This window comes from Capsella rubella, unplaced genomic scaffold (assembly GCF_000375325.1).
Source record: "Capsella rubella cultivar Monte Gargano unplaced genomic scaffold, Caprub1_0 scaffold_6, whole genome shotgun sequence".
Lineage (NCBI taxonomy): Eukaryota > Viridiplantae > Streptophyta > Magnoliopsida > Brassicales > Brassicaceae > Capsella > Capsella rubella.
In genome coordinates, this window is record NW_006238918.1 from 13,867,041 (window position 1) to 13,888,859 (window position 21,819).

The 21,819-nt window shown below is 34.0% G+C and overlaps 4 protein-coding genes and 1 long non-coding RNA gene across 7 annotated transcripts; 3 read left to right on the forward strand and 2 right to left on the reverse strand.

Annotated features, from left to right (window-relative positions):
* Positions 1-622: 622 nt before the first annotated feature.
* Positions 623-2,117, forward strand: LOC111830134. The gene is made up of 2 exons (XR_002833508.1): positions 623-1,160; positions 1,489-2,117. It is a non-coding gene; the product is annotated as an uncharacterized LOC111830134 (long non-coding RNA).
* A 2,710-nt stretch (positions 2,118-4,827) lies between these two features.
* On the reverse strand, positions 4,828-5,848 carry LOC17883760 (osmotin-like protein OSM34). The gene is made up of 2 exons (XM_006288481.2): positions 5,427-5,848; positions 4,828-5,326 (listed from the first exon to the last, which is right to left on the reverse strand). The coding sequence occupies exons 1-2, from the start codon at positions 5,819-5,821 to the stop codon at positions 4,987-4,989; spliced, it is 735 nt and encodes a 244-aa protein (XP_006288543.1). The 5' UTR covers positions 5,822-5,848; the 3' UTR covers positions 4,828-4,986.
* A 1,898-nt stretch (positions 5,849-7,746) lies between these two features.
* Positions 7,747-9,160, forward strand: LOC17883445 (CASP-like protein 4A4). Its single transcript, XM_006288586.2, has 3 exons — positions 7,747-8,088; positions 8,716-8,851; positions 8,943-9,160. Exons 1-3 carry the CDS (start codon positions 7,781-7,783, stop codon positions 9,132-9,134), a joined length of 636 nt encoding a protein of 211 aa, XP_006288648.1. The 5' UTR covers positions 7,747-7,780; the 3' UTR covers positions 9,135-9,160.
* A 1,369-nt stretch (positions 9,161-10,529) lies between these two features.
* LOC17884255 (heat stress transcription factor B-2b) lies at positions 10,530-12,461 on the forward strand. Its single transcript, XM_006287907.2, has 2 exons — positions 10,530-11,488; positions 11,577-12,461. Exons 1-2 carry the CDS (start codon positions 11,135-11,137, stop codon positions 12,339-12,341), a joined length of 1,119 nt encoding a protein of 372 aa, XP_006287969.1. The 5' UTR covers positions 10,530-11,134; the 3' UTR covers positions 12,342-12,461.
* Positions 12,384-21,301, reverse strand: LOC17883429. Of its 3 annotated transcripts, none has more exons than XM_023780142.1 (26): positions 20,969-21,301; positions 20,675-20,739; positions 20,074-20,329; positions 19,898-19,964; positions 19,621-19,768; positions 19,239-19,406; positions 18,759-18,857; positions 18,435-18,644; positions 18,256-18,357; positions 17,585-17,815; positions 17,210-17,287; positions 16,767-16,853; positions 16,472-16,657; positions 16,229-16,384; positions 16,012-16,104; positions 15,637-15,708; positions 15,272-15,389; positions 14,861-14,925; positions 14,562-14,646; positions 14,327-14,461; positions 13,793-13,899; positions 13,639-13,716; positions 13,452-13,547; positions 13,118-13,213; positions 12,842-13,016; positions 12,384-12,663 (listed from the first exon to the last, which is right to left on the reverse strand). In XM_023780142.1, the coding sequence occupies exons 1-26, from the start codon at positions 21,138-21,140 to the stop codon at positions 12,509-12,511; spliced, it is 3,300 nt and encodes a 1,099-aa protein (XP_023635910.1). In that variant the 5' UTR covers positions 21,141-21,301; the 3' UTR covers positions 12,384-12,508. The 3 variants fall into 3 exon arrangements, with proteins under 3 accessions (XP_023635910.1, XP_006286936.1, XP_023635911.1); XM_006286874.2 differs by having other exon boundaries at positions 14,753-14,925; XM_023780143.1 differs by lacking the exons at positions 20,675-20,739; positions 20,969-21,301 and having other exon boundaries at positions 14,753-14,925; positions 19,898-19,975; positions 20,074-20,169.
* Positions 21,302-21,819: the final 518 nt, after the last annotated feature.

Genomic DNA, 21,819 nt, shown 5'->3' on the forward strand with positions numbered 1-21,819 from the left:
ACTTTATTGATCAATATCTTAGTTTTGACTTGAGGAGTAGTGATCTATTAGGTTTTTGTTTCTGTATATCTAATTTTTGCATCTTATCGAATCCATTCGCAATCTCAAACAACACAAGAAATCAGCAATGAGTCATGACAAGAAGTCAAGAACAATCAATGAACTCAGTAGCTTCCAATGTAAAAGCTAGCAAGCAAAATATATAATCCAATAGTTTTATTTTTAGTCCGTATATCAGAAAACTAGAACACAAAAGTTTTATTTGTAGTAATCCAAAATTTTCTTTTAATTTATCTTATTATTTTTGCAACCTTTTTTTTGACCACCTATGTTAGATTTTTTTTTTCCTTTGTTTGCCCTTAAAGTCTAATTAAACACATATTTTCGATTAGATTAACTAAGGTCATAAATGTAACTAAACATTTCGGGTCGGTTTATAAATGTCAATTTCAACCCGATTGAAATATTTGGATATTGCATTAGATTAATGAGTTGACTTTCATATGTACTATTGACCTCGAAAATGACCACCTACCTTCTCGGCGCAAATCTTTCCTTCTATAACTAAGAGTGAATATTTGATAATCAATCATAATAACTATATTTCCTTTTATGAATACAATCTAAAATCAAATGAATATATAAAGCGAAATAATCGTCACATCTTAACTTCTTTCTAAAGTGTTTATAGATAACACCTCCATATTATAAACAGGCAACCATTATCGTTAATTTAGTAATCTTGGTAAATATTTCTCACTCGCTAAATGGTTTGAGATACTTAAACTTATTCGATGCTCAGATCGACACTGTCTTCGCAGCTATATCGGTGTTAAAGTACGACGACATCGAAATCATTGTCACGGGAACTGGCTGGCCGTCGAAAGGAGACGAGAACGAAGTTGGAGCCACCTTACCTAACGCAGCGTCTTACAACGGAAACCTAATCCGTAGGATCTTGACATGTGGTGGTATACTGTTACGTCCTAAACAAGATCTAACGGTCTATCTTTTTGCTCTGTTTAACGAGAACAAGAGCAACCTGGTGCTAATTGTTATAGTCCTGCTACACTTGAAGCTTATTAGTTATTATCAGAAGAAAGGTCGCGTCGGTGGGAGTTGTTACTTCGGCGGCGCTTACGTCGTTAGCCAACCACCAAGTAAGTTCATACTGTAGCTCTTTTATTATTGTGGCGCATGTTAAGAGTAGGTGTGGGGGTTTCATGCTAACCGACGCTATAATTAGGGTAACGTAGTTTTATGGTAGTGTGTGTGTTATGTGTTGACGACAGAGGTCAAATGTTCCCACGTGAAAACATAGTGTTTGTGGCTTTACCTCATCTTTGTCTTTAAAAGAGAACCGTATGGTGTTAATATTAGATATTTCTTTTTGAAAAAGAGTTAATATTAGATATTTAAAGTTTGATTTTGTGAATCTAATTTATTAATAAAGAAGCTGATTGGTTTGTGTAAATGTGGAATAAGCAGAGTATGGAAAATGCGAGTTTCCGACAGGATACTAAAGAAGAAGATTTGAGTTATTTTTAGGGTAAATTCCTTCTTGCTTATATATTATATATAATTTGTATTTTGATGTAATTTGTTTTGGTTGTAAATTTTTTGTTAATTTTTGTAACTTCTAACTCTTTTTTTTTTTTTTATGTTGGATTGTTAATATCAACTGAGACTATGTTCTTGATATTAAGTATTTGAGGTTTTTCAAAAGTAATTGAGGTTTTTCAAAAGTATTTGAGATCATGAAAATTATTAATGTTGGTTAAGATACATAAGTCGAGAAATGTTTATGGTGGCTACATTATTATACATGTCATTATTTTTTACTTTTTATGTGGGTTTCACATGTCATCTCAACGACTTTCCGACTCATAAAATGAAGCCACTTGAAGAATACAATGAGCATACATATAGTTTCATTTGCTCTGTTCTACTTGACTAAGCGAAGTGCCACCTGAAAGGAAGAAAAGAAGAGACAGAAACAAAAGCCGAAAGGAGTCTCCTCTCCCCAAATACACTACATCTATCTTAACATTTGTAATCACCTTTAGTTTCAATTTTCTTTCCCACCGAATATCCTTAGTACAAAGCTAATTAGCAAATCTCATTAAAGTTAATCATATCAATTAACGAATCGGGTCGAGTTTTTTTTTTTCCAATTTTAAACCCGTTTTCATTTGTTGAATATTTACTCAACAAATCTAGATTTCATCAACAATATATATATATATATATATATAACTATAGAAACGAAATCAAATCTATATTTCATCAAATATATATATAAATAGAAATATAGAATCGAAATCAAATCTAAATTTACAAAATATAGTAATTTTCCCTAAATCAAGTCTATATTAACATTTTTAAGTACATTTGGCAAAATAACGACATTTTATTTTATAATATTTTCAATAACTGACCCTTGCTATTTCTATAATTTTAAAAACTAGAAGGATTTAATATTAACAAACAAAACCAAATCTGATTTCTATAAGCATATAATTATTAACGATTTTGATTATATTATATTATTACACAATTTCGATTATATTATTTCCATTAATATTCTTTTGCTATATTTGTTATAGTAATAAAAGTCAAATCCCAAAAAAATAGCACATTAACCCTTGGGGATCTTTGACCAAAAAAAAAACCCTTGGGGATCAACTAAATCTCCATTTTCTATAACTCTTTTAAATGCATAGCATTAACATTGAGAAAGAAAAATGTAAGGCAATAATTAAAATAGCAAATATTTTCGATAAAATTTCAGAATCTGATTACATTAACTACACAATCTTATCTTACATTATTCGCATTTATTATTTTTTGCTAAATTGTTTTTATAGTAATATGAAAGTCAAATCCCAAAAAAATTGCCAATTAAGGTAGGTTTTACTTTGCTAAATTTATCTATATTTGGTATGTTAATATTTTTGTTTTACTCAAAAAAAAAACAATATTATCCTTTACAAATTAAACTCGATGGAATATTAATGGTTTTATTTAGAATTTTGGGTTTAAACTTAAATTGTTGGACACACTTCCTCTCCTTATAAATAAAGAGAAGTAATTGTATGTTCTCTCTTCCTTACCCTCTCCTTTTTTTTTTCTTTTTTTTTTTTAAATTGTTTGATTATTGTGAATTTGTGATTTTGATACTCATTGTTTTCGAATTGATGCATATATTAGTTTCAACGGGAATATGAGGATGATTATTTCACAAAGGCAATTTTGTTTTCAAAAACTTGAAATAGTTATCTCTTTCCTTCAAAAATAATTTCATTTTTTAAGTTCATTAAAAATAAATTTTGCTATTTAATTTACCAAATGAAATATTTAAAATTTTCAAATTTAAAATATGTTAATCTATTTTCAAATTTAAAATATGTTAATCTATTTTCAAAATTCCGTATTCATTTTATTTCCTTCAAATCTTGAAATTAGTTTAAACATTTTATGCATATTTTTAAAATATAAATTGGTAACGAAATATTTATTGTAGAGACAACTTTACAACTAATGAATATGATATGACTAATAATTGCCGTGTATTTTTACTAAAAGTCATGAATTAAAAAATTTAAGATGCAATTAGTAATGTAAAAAAAAAAGATGCAATTAGTAACTAATTTAAAACTAAATTTAATTATGTAATATTTTTTATAAAGTCCTTAGATAGTTATTTATAAAATAATTATGAAAAGTAATTTTGATGTGGTTACAAAATAATATTGGGTTTGCTACATAAATAAATCTCTAAAATATTGCAACCATAAATAATTTAAACTAATATTGCAAAATTAATAATCCATATTAATGTTGTAAAATAACATTCGTATTTCCTTTCATATTAACAATATGATATTTTAACAAATATGAGGTTCACTATATTAAAAATACACATGATACTCATAACTCTTCTAAAATCCAGCCCATATGATTTCATCAACAAAATTTGTTTTTTGCAAATACAACTATATTATAATTTTGTATTATAACACTATAACATTTATATTAATCACTAAAGAAACGCAATCATTTTATTACACAAAATCAAGAGTATTACATATAATTTTGAAAGAAAATGGAACCATGGTGTACCACGGGGTAAAAATTTGTTTTCGTTTAACAAAAAAAAACCCAAGAAATTTCCCTTCCGCTCTATCGCAGGTACGAATCTAGCATATTGTTCGATATATATAAACCACAAAGGATATATTGTTCATGTTGGCAATCAAAAAATTATGCTAAACGAACTTTGTATATAACTGTACGTATATATAAACTATAACGGTTAAGGTTTTACATAACATATATGCATAAAATACCAGCTCCGTGGTGTACCACGGGGTAAAATATAGTTAAACTTTATTTTCGGAGAAATATTAATAGCAAAATGGGACAAAGTTATATTTTCCGTTGTGAACATTGAACAATATTATTTGGCAGAAATATTATTTTCTTAAAATATATGTCATATGTATTTCAACCATTAGTTATAAAATGATAATTTTCTCTAATTTGTTCAAAAAGAAGAATAAATTACTTTGCTAAATATGTTTTTAATGTTTTTTTTTTGTGTTAACCCACCTATCCATTTAATAACTTTTATTTTTTTTAATAATTTTAATTTCTAATATTTGATTATTTTTTTAAGTGCTAAAGGAAAAAAACATTCTTCAAATCATGAAAACTATATAAAAACGACAGCCATTTAAGATCCTAAAATCAAGACTAGTTCTAAATAAAATTAAGGAATAAATTAATGCACCATAAAATGATAATTTTGATCTTGGAAAGACAGAATAAGTCAAACATTTACGTGGATCGACCAACGTAATTATTATTGCCTTCATTATTATCCATTAAGCGTTGATCTGTCTATAGTCACGTAAACATGATCACACGCGTACGCATATCTACGTACTCACACACTGACACACACATACAATAGATACGACTCTATTAATTCTCCTCAGTGACCATCTGAATCGGGAGCTGGTGAGACCCAGTAGCACCAACCCTACCCCTAGGACAAAACACGACCCTGTAGTTAGTGTTTGTGCAAGTGAAAGTGCTGGTCGGGTCGTCTTGTGGATAACTGTAGGCGTCAGGACACCTCTGTTTGAAGAACCTTGAGTACTCAGTGTCGCTACATGATCCCTGCCCGTTGGTACAACAGTATTGGTTCGTCTTAAAAACCGTGCATGGGTTGTTGCATCCACCCGGGGCTCTCAATACGTTTGGACACTGTCCGTTTATGTCCGCAGTGCATACTATCCTGTGGCAGTTGGAGCTCGTTGGACTAGCATAAAAGAAAAGCATATCAGGATCTTGTCTAAAAAACATATTGAGCTAGTTGGGACTAGTATGGTTTAAGTTTAAACTAAAGAAAATATTCTTACCTAAACTCCATAGGAATGTTAAATCCATCAACAAGTGAGATGTCGTAGAAGTCTAAGTTGTTGAACTGGTTCAAAGCGTACTCAGCCAACGTATTTGGTGGCTGACCCCAACCGGTGCATTGTAGTCCACCACTACAATCACCGGTTTCGCATCGGCCACGGCCAGAGGCGTCAAAGTTACAGTTGGTTCGACCCCAAATCCGCGCCATTTTAGTGCCGGCCGCAACATCTAGCCTCCATGACTGGCCGGAGTTTAAACGCCGGCCGCCTCCGGGGCTGGCAGCTGCCCATACGGTGTAACTACATTGGTTCAGGATGTCGAATGTGGCAGCCGTCGCGGTGGAGATGAGAAAAAGTGCGGAGAATATGAACGTAGAGGATGAGATGTTTGCCATTTTTTTTTGTTCTACCGATTTTGTGTATGTGTGATGTTGTGTTAATATATATGATGGAGTTTATATAGAGGTAAAGGATTACGTATTAGTTTGATAAATTTGTTATATAATTAGTATTTATATTTTTGAAGTTATCTGCATAATGAATGCTAATATGCTTTAAATCAAATTGATAGATAGGGGCGGCTTGACTATATATGTTGATCATGACTTGCCCCAAAGTCTTGTTTCTAGATTGAAGTGTAGAATTAATTATACATGTTTGTACTAATTTAAATTTGGATATATTATACTACTACAAGTGACTCATACATGTTTATTGATTTAAATTAGATATGAATACTTGGACGTTACTACTTAGTTATGAATACTTGGACCTTGGAACTTCGAGGTTATATCACATGATTTGTAATAGACGTCCAAAACCTGAAACATGGTCCAGCCCATAGCCAAAATTACGATTTGCTTCATATCTTTAGCCTATGCAAATTACGTACTATTTAAAGAAATTGTATAAACAAAAAAATGACGAAGAGAAAGCTGCCCAAGGTTGAACAAGTCCGTACATGATTGGGCGGCCATACATTTAGTTAAGACTACTTGTGCTTCTTTTTTTTTGTTAATTCAAACATAATACATTTCGATAGTATTAAAATTCGTACTTGGTGTTTTCCTTATCCACCAATAATATTTAACTATGCAAGAGAAAAAATATTACAAAAATAAGCTTTATTTGCAGTAAGATCGACACAAATGATGTAGGTTTCGATGATGATGAGAAGTCTATGGGATAGAGATAGAGATTACCAAACTTGCCTTCACTCTTTGGTGCTAATCGAATTGATGGTGGATTTGAGGAGTGGGGCATATATCACTCAATACTCTCTTAATCCACAGCTTCAATCACATACTTAAAATCTAAAGAACAATACATAAAGGACTCCAACTTTTTGTGAAAATAACAAAACACTTTCAGTGATCGATCAAGGATGATAAGATCATTATCATTAACCTAGAGAATTGTCAAAGCTTGTTTCCGATTTTATGTCTAAATCAAAGTATTATTAATCTTGGTAACAATCTAAAGCTTAATGAACTGTATCTAGTTTACTTGCACACAATAAGGCTGAATGAGCTATCTAGTTTACTTGCACACAAAAAAAAACATTAATAAGCTATTTAGTTGCAGTATTGTATTTCTAGTTTTATAATTCTTCTTGCTTTGAGATTCTTGCTCTTACAATTCAATCTTAAACCCAACCCTGCCAAAATAGCAACTTAAATTCATATGCTGATGAATATATTTTAGAAAAACCGAAAGCTACAACATAACTTCCCCGAAATTGCCTAGCTCATTTCTATATTCTTGAACTGTCTATTTATAAAGTCTTCTTTTCTTAATATATTCTCTATCAGATGACTCAGTCTCAGTGTAAAGCCTGACTTGTCTTAGCAAACTCACGTAAAGATAAACATCCTCACAATCCAAATTAATTAACAAACATGTTGTATATGGCTTAGCATGTTTCTATGTTATCATTAGCACTAGCTAACTCACTATTGGATATTTTATGAATTAGCGAATTAGATATATACAAAACTATGAATTGAATTACAATTATCCTAATTAAGTAGACATTATCTAGCAAAATAAATTTAGTCAAACTAGAAATTTTGTTTTTTAACAGTTATTTATTGACTTATATTGTTCATACAACCATAGTCCATAGTATAAGGCTTTTTTTTTTTTTTTGTCATCTTCCATAGTATAAGATTATAGCATGGAAAAGATATATATAAAAGTCTAACAAAATTTCCTTGAAACTTCCACGTAAAAATCTTTATTTCCAATGCAACCAACCACTCAAATCTTTAATAATATATCTCTAATTACAAAACTTCATATAAAATAGTCAATCTCTTACAATAATTATACACACTACTCAAAAAGTCATATAGATGAAAGAGCTTAAAGATCACGTAGTAGTAATCACCTATGGACCATCATCGGAGGGTTCAGTAACGGCGTCACCTGCGGCCTCAGTTCCAACGCCGCCGTCTTCGTTTGCTTACTCTGCACCGCCGTCAACATCAAGATTCAGCTCACGGAGGCGAGCGTCGGTTCATGTGATCGGTTTGGTTCTCCGGTTTATAGCTTTGGTTCTATGTTTCGTCTCAGCTCTTTCGTTAGCGGTGAATGTTCATCGGCCTTCGAGGAGACATCTGACACACAACTCCTCGAGTTTTGCTTCATATCCTGAACTTTTGTAAGAAACCTTATCTTCTTTAATTCATTGTTTAATAATACTACTAATAATACTCATATTTTTATATAATTCTATTGTTTCATAGAAAATGATGTTTTGTTATTTCCAAGCAGTTTTGATTATATTTATCGTTATTTCACATATCAATGCTACAACTAGAAAAATAAGGAATAACTGAATATAAAAATCTTTAAATGTAGACTACGTTGGATGATTTTATGACTTAAAGAAATAGAATTTTAGTAACTAGTAAGGTTTAAATTCAAGTTTTTATGGGTTGGGATTTGGAATTAAAGTTTAGAGTTTTCTTTTTTCTTTCTTTGAAAAAAAAAGGTAAAGATTCTAGATTATCATTTTTCTTTAACCTCTATAATGACGTTTTATTATAAAAAATTGTCAAAAAAAGAATTATTAATTTATAAATAGGCTATTTTTAGTAATGATTTCCCTAAAACGTAAGAGATCAAAAGTGTATAGTATACAATTCAAATTATCTATACTATGCATGAAAAATGAACGTACCATTAAAAATATTTATTAAAATTTTATTTTTTAATGATATTGTTTTATACTTAAGTTTCTTAAAATATTAAAATAAAACGAAAAAAATTGTATATATAAATGCAGGTATTGTTTTGGAGTAGCAGTGACAGGATTCGTGTATACATGTTTGCAAACATTCAAAGGAGTTTGTGATATTACTCACAGAGGAGTTTTAATCTCTGAGCCTCTCTCCGATTACATCACCTTTATATTTGACCAGGTATTAACTGATTAATTACTATACAATACAATAGTAGTCAATAGTTAATTAATATTGTAAGAAGTCTTAAGCTAATTAATTACATGATCAGGTTATATGTTATCTACTAGTATCATCTTCCTCTGTGGCAATTGCGTGGATCCAACATAGTAACGAGGATGTGTTAAAAACACTAAGAAACTGTTCGAGTGTTTCAGTTTCAATGTCATTCTCTGCTTTTTTGGTTTTGGCACTCTCGGCCATCTTGTCTGGATATAAACTTTGCAAGAGATTTATTTGGTAATTAAATCTTGTAATGGTTTTTTTTTATTTTAGTTTTTATATTCAAGTTCTGTTTCATAAATTAGTAGCTCCATGAATATATAATTTGTTCAGTTGGAATGTAAATATTTAAATTTTATTCAAGAAAATATTTCACACAAAACTTTGGTCCATTAAACACACATATTTTTCTTCATTTATCTCTATCTTTATTTTTTTTAATCACAACATATAAATAAAATCTATATTTTTATTAATTGTATGTATAATATGATAATTAAAAATAATTCGAAAATGAGATAAGAAAATGATAGCAGAAACTTAATTTTAAATATGATCAAAAACTAAAAAAATGTGATATCTGAATTAAATAACATGACATAATTATATATCAGTCTTAGTTTTTTATTGGTAAACAATATTTGAAAGTTTAATTCTGTATTTTTCTTCAAACTTAGTACTAATCCCACATTTTTTGGTTATAAGATTTTTCTTTATGTTTTTTTATATATATTAAAATTTGAACATAGTTCCATAAAATTCAGAATATCGATCATCTAAATAATGGAATTCTAGATCTGAACCAATAACAATGCTAGAGACCGATGTCTTCTTCTGTTCTATATGTTAGCATTGTTTTGCAATGCACTGAACAATTCGGAAGATTTTGGCATTTTTCGCTAAGAAAATGCACTGAACATGTTTTTTGAAATACTTTAGAGATTTACTTACTTTACTTAATGTTCATCTAAGCAATGAAATTATGTGTTATTATACTTAAGAAATTTTATCCACTTAAATGAGAATTAATAAAACGTGACTCTATGATTTCTTTTAAACATAAGAAAACTTGAAAAACAAATAAAATTCTAAGAATTGATTTTATTACTTTATAAATATTTATGTTTTTATACAAATTTTTTACATGAGGAAAAAATATTATTTATGAAATTAAAATGGACTATTTAATTTTTATTGAAAGAAACAATCGATAGACTCTTTATAGCCCTATGTTTGTTGTGTTTCTTGATGACTGAGAAATGATCTACAATTGCAACACTTGTTTTCTTCTATTCAAATATTTGATATGCTCTCAAGTAAAACGAATGCTCGATTTTTTTAGGAGAATCATGTGCTCGAATTAAGTTAAGTTCATAAATCACAATATTGTATATACGAATTTTGGAATTTAGAGTTCTGATTAATAATGTAACATAATATTACCAAAAGAAAAAAAAAAAAGAGTCAACTCCACAATTAATTAGCACTTTATTCCACTCAAATTAACTAAAAAATTGTTATCAAAAACATATCAAACGTTTCTTTGGTCAACAAAAACATATCAAACGTTATAAATAAAGTTAAAAAAAAAAAAAAAAAAATATTAGAAGAAGAAAGAAGAAACTTCTGGAAAAAGTAAAGGAAAGCCACATACGCTCTCTTCTTCTCGCACATTCCTATACTCTTTCCCTTCTTCTTCTTCGTGGTCCCCTTTACCCTAACTTTTTCAAAAATTCCATTTTTACCCTTCTCTTCTTCTCTCCTTTGTTTTTCTTTTCGTTGTTGTTGTTGTCTTCTGGAACTTCCCGATCTGTCTCTCTTCATCTCTCCTCTCTCTCTCTCTCTTTCTTATCAATACGTCTCTCCCAGAACATTCTAGAACTTCTCAACATAAATCACACACAATCTCTCTCTCTCTCTCTCTAAGCTTCGTGATCATCGTGGGTTCTGTCTGGGATTGTGACAATCTCTTTTTGTTTGGTTGGTGGAGAGAAAAAAGATTGCGTCAAGAGAAAGAAGTTTCTTTTTGGATTTGGTTTCTAATGGGTTTTGTGAAAGACGTTTCCTTTCCTCATCTGTGTCTATAGTTTCATCTTTTTGGATCTTTATGATTCCAAGCTTACAACATTTTTGGATTTGGTTTTCTTTAGCTCATTTCCTATATTGGCAATCTTAATTTCGGGTATTGGGATTGTTAAAGCTGAGATTTTTATTGGGTGTGTGTTTGGGATCTAATAACTCATGCCGGGGGAACAAACCGGAGAAAGTCCGACTGTAGCCGGAGTTGGCGGCGGTGGAGCGGGTTGTAGCGCTGGGAATAGTGGTGGAAGTAGTGGATGTGGTGCCGGCGGTGGTGGTAGTGGCGGCGGCGGTGGGGGTGGGGGTGGAGGAGATTCGCAGAGGTCGATTCCGACGCCTTTTTTGACGAAAACGTATCAGCTTGTGGATGATCCTGTTTACGACGAATTGATTTCGTGGAACGATGATGGAACCACTTTTATTGTGTGGCGACCAGCTGAATTCGCAAGAGATCTTCTTCCCAAGTATTTCAAACATAACAATTTCTCAAGTTTTGTTCGTCAGCTCAATACTTACGTGAGTCTCAATTTAAAGTTTGAATCAGTATCTCAGATTTTTATTAGCATAAGTAGTGGTTCTTATTTGGTGTGATATTGGTTTTTAGGGATTTCGAAAAGTTGTTCCAGATCGTTGGGAGTTTTCTAATGATTGTTTTAAGAGAGGTGAGAAGATTCTGCTCCGGGATATTCAACGGCGGAAAATCTCTCAGCCTGCTATGGCTGCCGCAGCTGCAGCGGCTGCGGCTGCAGTAGCGGCTTCAGCTGTTACTGTTGCAGCGGCTCCTGTTGTAGCTCACGCTGTTTCTCCGTCCAACTCTGGAGAAGAGCAGGTGATATCGTCTAATTCTTCGCCTGCGGCTGCGGCTGCTGCTACAGGAGTGGTTGGTGTTGGTCTGCAGAGGACAACTAGCTGTACTACTGCGCCGGAGCTGGTTGAGGAGAACGAGAGGTTGAGGAAAGAGAATAGGCAGTTGAGTCAAGAGTTGACAAAGCTAAAAGGCTTGTATGCTAATATCTATACATTAATGGCGAATTTCACACCTGGTCAAGCAGATTGTGCGAATTTGTTACCAGAAGGGAGACCACTGGATCTTTTGCCGGAGAAACAAGGGATGACTGAAGACATTGGGATAGATACAGGGATTGGTCTAAAGCTTGATGAAGATTTGACTCCGAGGTTGTTTGGGGTTTCCATTGGGGTTAAACGAGCTAGAAGAGAGGAAGAGTTGGGTGTTGAAGAGGAAGAGGATGACGACAGACAAGAAGCAGTTACCAGAGAGGGAGAACAAAGTTCTGATCTAAAAGCAGAGCCCATGGAGGAGAATAACTCCAGTAACCATGATGGGCCATGGCTTGAACTCGGAAAATGAAAACGGTTTTCAGGTCACAGGCTTTGTTGTATCTGCAGGAAATTAACTGATACCATTGAAAAGGTAAATCATTAAGCTGCCCCGGGAGGAAAATGGGACGATGTTCCGTTATAAAAACAATGGAGGTTCATTAAGTTGGGGTACAAAGGCACCTAAACACACAGATTCTACCATCCAGAGTTGTTCCTCATTTCAGATGTTGCCTCCTGAATCTTCTTCTTAATGGAACTGAAACTATTCTGGCTTGTTGTGCTCCAGCGGGTGGATGTGCTTCTAACGATTTCAGATAAGGCGGGCAGATTCGATGTCACATCTTCATACTCTGCAACAAATAGCAGAATCAATGGTTCTTTTAGAGAGGCAATGTTGATACAGAATCATTTAAGTTTTTTTTAGTTCAAAACAATTGTAGCTCTCTGACTTGTAATAATCCTAATGAAATTTCTATTTCTTATCTAAAGATAGTCCAATTCCTCTAGTGGTGTGTATGTGGTTTTTACCTGATGACATAGGGAGCTCGTACTGGCGCTTTAGGAACTTCGAGGCATTACGGTCTTTCTTGTGGCAAAGAACTCTAACGAGAGTTTGTGCATCCTCCAGGCGTCGCTGTTCTGAACTCACTCCCATGTTGATGAGCTCGCTCGCAGTCATTAGCATCTGAATTAGCATATCGGTCTGCCACATAAAATGGACATATCCCGAAAAATGCTAAGTGTCTCAAATTTTCTAAGAAAGGAAACTAACTTTGCAACTCTCATGTCAGCAAATATATTTACCTCGAGAGAGTACAGGTCGAGGATCTCTCTCGCCTGTTTTGCTTCTTGCTCAACTAATGAACGAGGTAGACCCTCTCCATCGGCAATGAAGAACTCCTACAAGGATGCATGCCAGAGATTAGTGCATTGAGGCTGGGTTTATTTCAAAGGGAAAATTGCGGAGCCCCAAAATCAAGATAGCAAAACTAAATTTCTAGCTTTGAAAAAAGGTCTTTATCTTAAACTAACTGAATGAAGAGAGTATAGGAAGATGATAGCTCAAAAACTTTGGTTGGGATAATCTAATTTCAGCATAATAGTACAGAACTTCAAATTAAGAACATAGGTCACATACTTTCAAAATACTGAGATCTTCTTCCATTAAGGTGATGTCTGAATCCGAAAATGCACGGGTTGGTCCTCCATCAAGTAGTACTCGAACATAAGCTTCCTATGTAAGAGAAGCACATAAATTCGATGAGTATAAAATAGGTTGAAGTTAGTTAACTGGTTTCGATATGCAAAAGGAAATGAAGTGTAACCAAAGCGGATCGGCAGATGCTTAAAACCACCATATCCCGTGAGTCCTCATAACTCAAACTGCATACCCTATCAAGGACCTGTCCATTGCATTTCTTAGTGTTAGTTCGTGCTTAATAGAGACGGCTCAACTAGAGAAATAAAACTGTTGTTTACAGAGTCAACGTGAGGGAGAATTCTTTCCAAACGGGCGTCTTCAACTGTGCCATTGTACAACTGTACAAGGAACATGTCTCTCAGATCCCAGAATATTGCTCTTGCCCCTGACACAGAGCAACAATAAATACAGAAAACAGATGTAAACCAAGTTCTGTGTCTTCGATAACACAAAACTTTTAAAAGTAACACAATCCATCCAACATTATCAGTTTCTCGCTCATCCATGAGGGTCAGCTGATAAAATAGGAATGCCTATGTTTGCAAAACAAACTGAAACGTGAATAATATGTATGGCTTATTCACTGAGTATCTCAAAGAACAACTGAAAATTTGCTAATGCATCTTATGTGCATCTGCAAATAGTACAAAAATGTTAATCAATCTTGTTTGTAGATAAGAAAATTATGCAATCAGACAATTTGAATCGTGACGCTTGAGTTGTCGAAAATAGTTTAAGTTTGGACAGATTTTTCAGCTTATATCAAAATTTTAAAGTGCTGCAGATGAACATGAGACTATGTATTAGCTTACCAATTAGGTCACGGGTTTTGGTTATGCAATTGGCATTGGTTTCCCTGAGGCTATCATAGGTGGTAGAAAAGAGTTCATCAACAGCTTCACTATGCGTCAATGAATTCTCCACTTCAGCTTCCTCAGCCTCGATTTCTGAAACAATACGCAAATGAATCCGCCAATGCACATTTCAATACTAGACAACCACCAAAATTGAAGAGAAAAGCGTATAATCAAAAGTGCAAAAGCGTACTTGATCTCTTGTCAAGAGAGGCTCTAACAAGTGACAATGATTTCCTTATTCCATCTTCTGTTGCACTGATTTGTTTCTGAATATACTGATCCACGAACACAGAAAGGAAAGAATAAGAAAATTGAAGCTAGTGTCTAGTGTCTAGTTTTCAAAAGGACATATGACAATTTAGTTTGAAAGAACACACTTACACAGAGTGTATTCAATATTATGCATAGTTTCGGTATTGTCAGTTCATCTAATTTCTTAACTATTTTATTATCTGGCTCACAAAACTCAAGGGACTTCCTCTTCATTACCGGCATTACAGTGTCTGTGAATCGAGTTAAAGGGGGAGCTGACGGATACAGAAACTTCTTGTCAACTGCAGATAGAGGCATGTGGTTAATATATCAGTATGGCAGTATGCTTCTGAAAAGTCAGCTTAATTTAATAAAGTATTCAAAAATGATTTCATTCCACCTTTTCTTTGGACAAGAGATTATATATATATATATATACTAAAATGCTAATCTCAAGAAAGTCTTATACAAAGAAACACAACACTAGAACCTGTAGGCTGCATATAATCTACCAGACACAATTAAGCCTCAGCTCAAGCATTTCTCTGGGTATCAACCTAAGAGAATAATCTTACATAGCATATTTCATGGTAAAGCAAGAACACAACTCAGTAACAACTGTCAAAAAGATGTAGAGTTGGCCAATACCTAGTTGATCGAAAACTCTCTGTAGATATGTATCCAAGCTATGGTAAATTAATGAGAGAAGAGCTTGGAGATGTGTAATATCAACAGGTAGATGTAAACCAAACAACTGAGACACAGTCTGCAGAGCAAGTGAAATGAGATAGTAAGACAGCAAATAAATTATGTGCAACACTACTAAGTAAAGCTGGAAGAATCATGCTACGAATAGAGTAAGAACTTAAACAAAACTAACAAGTAAATCTAGAGGTAACCCAAAGCAATGAAACATGTTTTGGCATACTGAACTAGGTTTATTTTTCCGATGACCCTACAGTTTGCAGATTATTCAAAACCATGATATCATGGAAGTATGTAGACACATATACCTCTTCTATGATCCTGAATATTTCAACGATTGATGCAGCATGTCTTTGCTGAACTGATAGAGGCTCCCACTCCTGCTCATGGAAAAGCCTTAAGATTAAAGTTCTTCTTCCATACTTTGGATTTGGATTACGAAAAGTGATGGGAAGTCTGTATATGTTACTCATTTCTGACAACTCGTATCCTTCTTTATTCTTGATATCATCACCTAAAACTATATATATTGTAATTTTTTTTTCAAATTTTTTTCTCAATACTGACCATATGAAGTTTATAGTGATCCATCAAAATAAGTTCCCCTTATGGCCCAGATTTAATGTCTATCTACTGTCAACAGCAATCAACATGTAAAATCTTTTTTGCTCAGAATATATAACCTCAATTTCAAAAGCTCGCCTAGTCCATTGTAAGATATGATCATGTTGAGAGATAAGCCAGTCCAGCATTACTGGTTTGATAACCTTTTCTATCTGCACATTGACAAATGGATAGTCTCTTAATGAGTTATTTGACATGTTTAATTTAATTAGTAAACCATAAAACTGAGAAGTAATATAATTTTGTTTCCAGTTGATATAAGAATTATCTATTGACCTCATAATTCTTCAATTTGTGGAGGTAAGGTTTGCGCAACTTGGATCTGCTATGGCTGTTATACAGTTGAGTTAACTCTTCCTGTAACATATGAGCAGCAGGGACTACTTTCCTAACATCACCAGAGAGGGATGAAACTCCTTCGAGAAAAGGCGTCTGCTCCAGTAGAACAAGATCAATCGTAAATATAGATACCATTAACTAACTTTTCCTGTTATGCATTGAAAATGGTTAGGGACAAACCAGTCTTTCTCCATAAAACCGATGTAGCAGCATGGCCGAGATCATCATACATTCGGGCAACCATTTGGAGAACACTGGGACAAACTCATTGATCTCTACTTTCGCGATGACGCTCAGTTCATTTGCAAGTAGAGCTAGAGCATGTGTACGCTCACCATGAGATTTCACGTAAGCAAAATGTGCCGCCTAGGAGGATTGAATATCGGATTTAAGTAAATGTTTACATCATATGACAGAACGATAAAAGAAGTGCCTTATACAGTATAGCTGTACAAGTAATTAAAGACAAACTCACCCTTGCACATGCACCTTTGATAGAGTTCTGAACATAGGATTGTATCTTATCACTAACATCATCACTCAACGTATCTAGCTTGATAAGCTGCAAGAGAAAGAAAAAAATATCTATCAACGACAATCACCCAAGTATTCCTCCTCATCACAAGCCCAAACTAGATAATATATATGCAGTTCCTTTCTTTATATCCAACTAGGAAGGTTTTTATAGCAACCACACACTGTATACATAAAACATAGTCACCCCAGAAAAAGCTAGTTTGAAACTTCTAGTATGGGACTCAAGGAGAATTTCCGTACGCGTTTTGTCAAGAATGTTAACTCTAACTGAATATTTTTTCAAAAGTCAACACATGTAAAGATTTAATAGGAAAGACCAAAGAAAGAAAAGTTTGTTGTTAAACAGATATTAATAATACAGTGATGATCAGAAACGCCAACCTCACTTCTGGTACAGTCAGATGGAGGAAGTCCAACTGTCGATGCCAAGCTGACAAGCATTCCAAAATCACGAGGTTTCTGAGGAGACATAGTCGACCAAAAAATTAATTAAAAACATGATGCTTATTATGTCCTGATGTAATTGCAAAAACAAATTCGAGCAGATAAATTTACAATAGAGATGAAAAGAGTATTTCGCTTGAGGAGTTAGGAAGTAGCAAAATCCAATTATCTTGATTATGAGGAAAAAGGATTAATTTATGGCAAAAGGATATACTACCAAAAAAAACATGTAAGAATTTTGGCAAGGAAAATTGAAAAGAATATGCAAAATTATGTAAATTATAAGGTCGTTATCATAGATTGGGAACTGACCTTACCAAAGTGTAGATGGTAGTCCTGAAGTTTATCATCACACCAAGCACTAACTGAAGTGAAAATAGCCTTCACGAGACCTAAGTGTATGTCAGTTCCATTGGTTTGCCTTGAACATACTAGATGATTTAAATAAAGATCTTCCTTCCTGTTGCCCCTTTCAGCAGAAGTAACTTTATGCAACTCCTCAATTGCGCTCCCTAGAAGAGATGGTTCACCTGTGCACACAAACTTCCCAGGAAAGGAGCACATGTGATGGCTACTTAAACTCTTGTCTGAGATACATTATATATGAAAACATACAAGCATCGGTGCAGTGAAGAATGAAGATCAAACAACATATCAGAAAACTCAACCTGGCATTGTATTTAACTGTGAGTTTAGGTTCTAGTTTATCCAACTGTGAGTTTAGGTGTCCTAAATTCTAGCTTCCCTAAACAAGATTATTATATCTATTTTATACATATTACACATGCCACAGGTGTACTTGAGTTTATATACCTTCAAATTGAAACCCGAAACAGACTGACTTTATTGGTGATATGATATTACTCAATGGTATAGTGATCAGTTAGATAAAGCAGAGCTCTAACAAGCCAACTTTGTGCGCATCAGCGCATAGTGATTAGTTAGATAAAGCAGAGTTCTGGGAAATAAGTGATAAGACGTACCTGTTGAAAAAGAACCCATCCATATATTGCATTATGTAAATTCTCAGTTATGCCCAATGTCGACCAAATTGATTTCATATGGAAAAGAATCGATGAGGCATCCTAATATATATATATGACGTCAGGGACAAATTATGCATGAGAAATGACAGAATAAAACAAGGACTACGAAAATTTACCTCTATGACTTGACCCTCATCAAGAGTATCAAATACACCAAATAATAATTTCTCATAGATTCTAATGTTCAAATGGTAGGTAGCAGTCCAGTAGTAAGTTTCTTCTTCAATACCGCATCGGCCTGGTAGTGATGACAACTTTGAAGCCACATGTCTTATAGACGATAGAACCTCAATCCGTAGCGAAGCAGACACTACAACATCCCATTCCTGTGCCAACCAAAAATAGTTTTAGATTCAAGAAAGAGAAGTCTGTTAAGTCATATCATTAGATGAAAAAACTTGTTGGCTACGAAACATCCAGATCACAAATTTAGTCCGCACCTTTGAGTCTCTTATCGTTGCAAGGCATTTTCTCATAGTTGCTCGTTCATTTTTCTCCAGACTAGGAGAGAAACGGAGGACTTCTTCTAGTAGGTTAGCCTACATTGACGATGGAAAAAGACACTTGATTCAATGGCTGTAACAATAAAGTCAAGAATATTTGCGATGCCTTTTACATATTTTGAATATGCATGTCTACATGTTTCAGTAAATGTCCTCAGGACAGCAGGATGCTGCAGAAGTAAACAAATTTACAAGCCAAGCTGAAATCACAAAAGCTGCATGTGCGTATTAAAGTAGGTTAAGTTTGAACTTAAGCTGTGGTACAAAAGGTATGCCTCTGTGCCAAGCATTTTATCTTTTTCTCATCCAAACTTACGTGATACTATCATAATCTACATCAAACCATGAAATCCAAGAAATGGTTCAAAGAGTTGCATAAGGGCGACAAGAATAAACAGTACTGTAGTTCATTATCACCTGTCTAGTCTTCCACTTCATGTAGAGATTTTCATTAGGAAAATCTGATTTAAATAGTCCAACCAAAAGCCCCAATGCTAACTGCGGAAGATCAATTTGTTCACCTGTCCTTAGTGTAGCCAACTGTACCAGATTTCTACGTATGCATGTATCCATCTTCGATGAAATCTATAAAGCAGAAACAGTCAGGAATTGAATATCTGCTGCACGGTAAGATTCAGCGCAAGTGATGCAAATAAAGTAAAGTTGATATATAGAACTGCTAATTTTTTTGGTTTTAACAAAATGCTAGCTACTAGTATAACCAGGAGACCTTTCTCTTCTCCTTTTATGTTAGATAGGTTTCTTAGGGTGAACCAAGACTGATGATTTTGAAGCTTGCCTGCATTTGGACACGGATCATGTTGATGACCTCTGAGTGTGTATTTGAGATCTGAGGCTGTAAATGTGGTTTATCTTTTCTTTTCAAACTTGTCAATAGTCTTGAGCTTTTTTCTATCTTTCTTTTCTGAGTAGGATACGCCTCAACACTGTTTGTAAAAACCCATAAGATTATCAGAGAAACCACAGATCTATCCAGATTATTTTTATGCAAATGCAAGGCTGCATCAAAGCCAACACAGAATAGACATGTATGAAGGAGAAACGAGAGAGCGTACCTTGAAAGCAACATAGAAGCAATCATTAATTCGTATCCTGCTTCACGTAAATCATCATCCGATAACCCTTCAAAATCCCTAACATCATGTATCAGTTCACTCGAAAGATAATTAAACAAAATAATCAAGATTCACAACGACAGAAGGACATAACAAAAAATACTTTAACTAAGTACCTGTTCTTAAGGGTGGCAAGCCAAGAGGGATGATTCTGATAGGTTTTACAGGTTTCTTTTCAGGTGTTTCCTCTTTAAATATATAACTGTCTCTAGACGAATGAGTAGTAGACGAAGCATTGTGGCATGACATGTCTGGGCCAGTGCTGCTGGATTTTACCACGTTAACTGGAGGAGGAGGCATACGGTGAGGAGGAGATCCTGCTATATCTGGACTTGATACAAGAAAAAAGGAGTCTCTAGACTCGGAGTGTATCTGCAAATTCAAATCACCAAAACTAATCATCTTCAGGTGCTATTATAAACAAAGGCACTAGTATTTTACATCAGCGGCTTAAGCCACATAAAATTGAGAGGCGGACGTACTTCCGATAGTCACAGCTCTACTTCACATACATTTTCTTGTACATCATATAAAAATGAAGTGTATACTAAAACTATACTTTCCATCGAGACAACAATAAAACAATCAAGAAAAAGTTACCATTGTATCACATAACTATTATAAATAGATGCCATTTAATATGCAAAATTTTCTTAGTTCAATCATGCACTCAAAGACAGCAACAAACACGGATCACTTGTAGAAAGATTTGCTTACTGTTACAGGGTATGAGGAGTCAAAATTGTATTTCTTCGTTCCCTTGGATACATCAACTACACCACCTGCGTTCGTGTTACAGCAAATGGTAATAGTTAGATACCAGATTCCTCTTATAAGTTGGCAAATCGAAACAACTAAGCAGAGAGCCAATTTTGCCCATTACCCTAGCTGCGTTAAAACCCTTTATCCAAAATAACAAATCGGACTAAAACAATTCATTCTAAGAAGATGACAACTCCATTAAACACAGAGATGGATAAATCGTTTTCTCAGTATCGAGTATAGACTCACCGGATTTCACGCAATCCAAGACATAATCGGCGCTAAGAGAATCCAAATCATCCGGAGAAAGGGAAGCAGGAGAACCAGAAGGGGAACGAAGCTCCGTTACCAAACCCGAAGACATAAGAAACTCCAGGAGCTTGCGGCGATCGTTCCGGTAACGCTGCAACAGAGAATTCATCTTCGCCTCCCTCCCGTACGAGTCTGGAACCAAAAAAATCGCCTCTGACCTTTATTTTAAATCTTCAATTCGAAGAAGAAGAAGAAGATGAAGAAGGGAGCTGCAGAGAGGCTTTCTTCAGCTTGTACTTTGTTGTCCCCTCTCCATCGAAGAAGGTGGAAGCTTTGGGTTTTTGGGGGAAGCGCGGAAAAAGCACGAGGTGTGATCAGTTAAATTACCATAATAACCTTAGTTACCATGATTCTTTTCATATTCTGACACTCTGACTTTATTTTCTTTTTGGTAAATTCTTTAATTTTCTGAAAGACTCAAATTGTAACGACAAAATATTTATTACGGACAAACGACGTCGTTTAGTTTTTTCTGATCATAACGACGTCGTTTAGTTTTCTGATCATAACGACGTCGTTTAGTTTTCTGATCATAACGACGTCGTTTAGTTTTCTGATCATAACGACGTCGTTTAGTTTTCTGATCATAACGACATCGTCTAGTTATCCTGAGCATTACGACGTCGTTTAGTTATCCTGAGCATTACGACGTCGTTTAGTTATCTGATCATTACGACGTCGTTTAGTTATCTGATCATTACGACGTCGTTTAGTTATCTGATCATTACGACGTCGTTAGTTATCTGATCATTACGACGTCGTTTAGTTTTCTGATCAAAACGACGGCG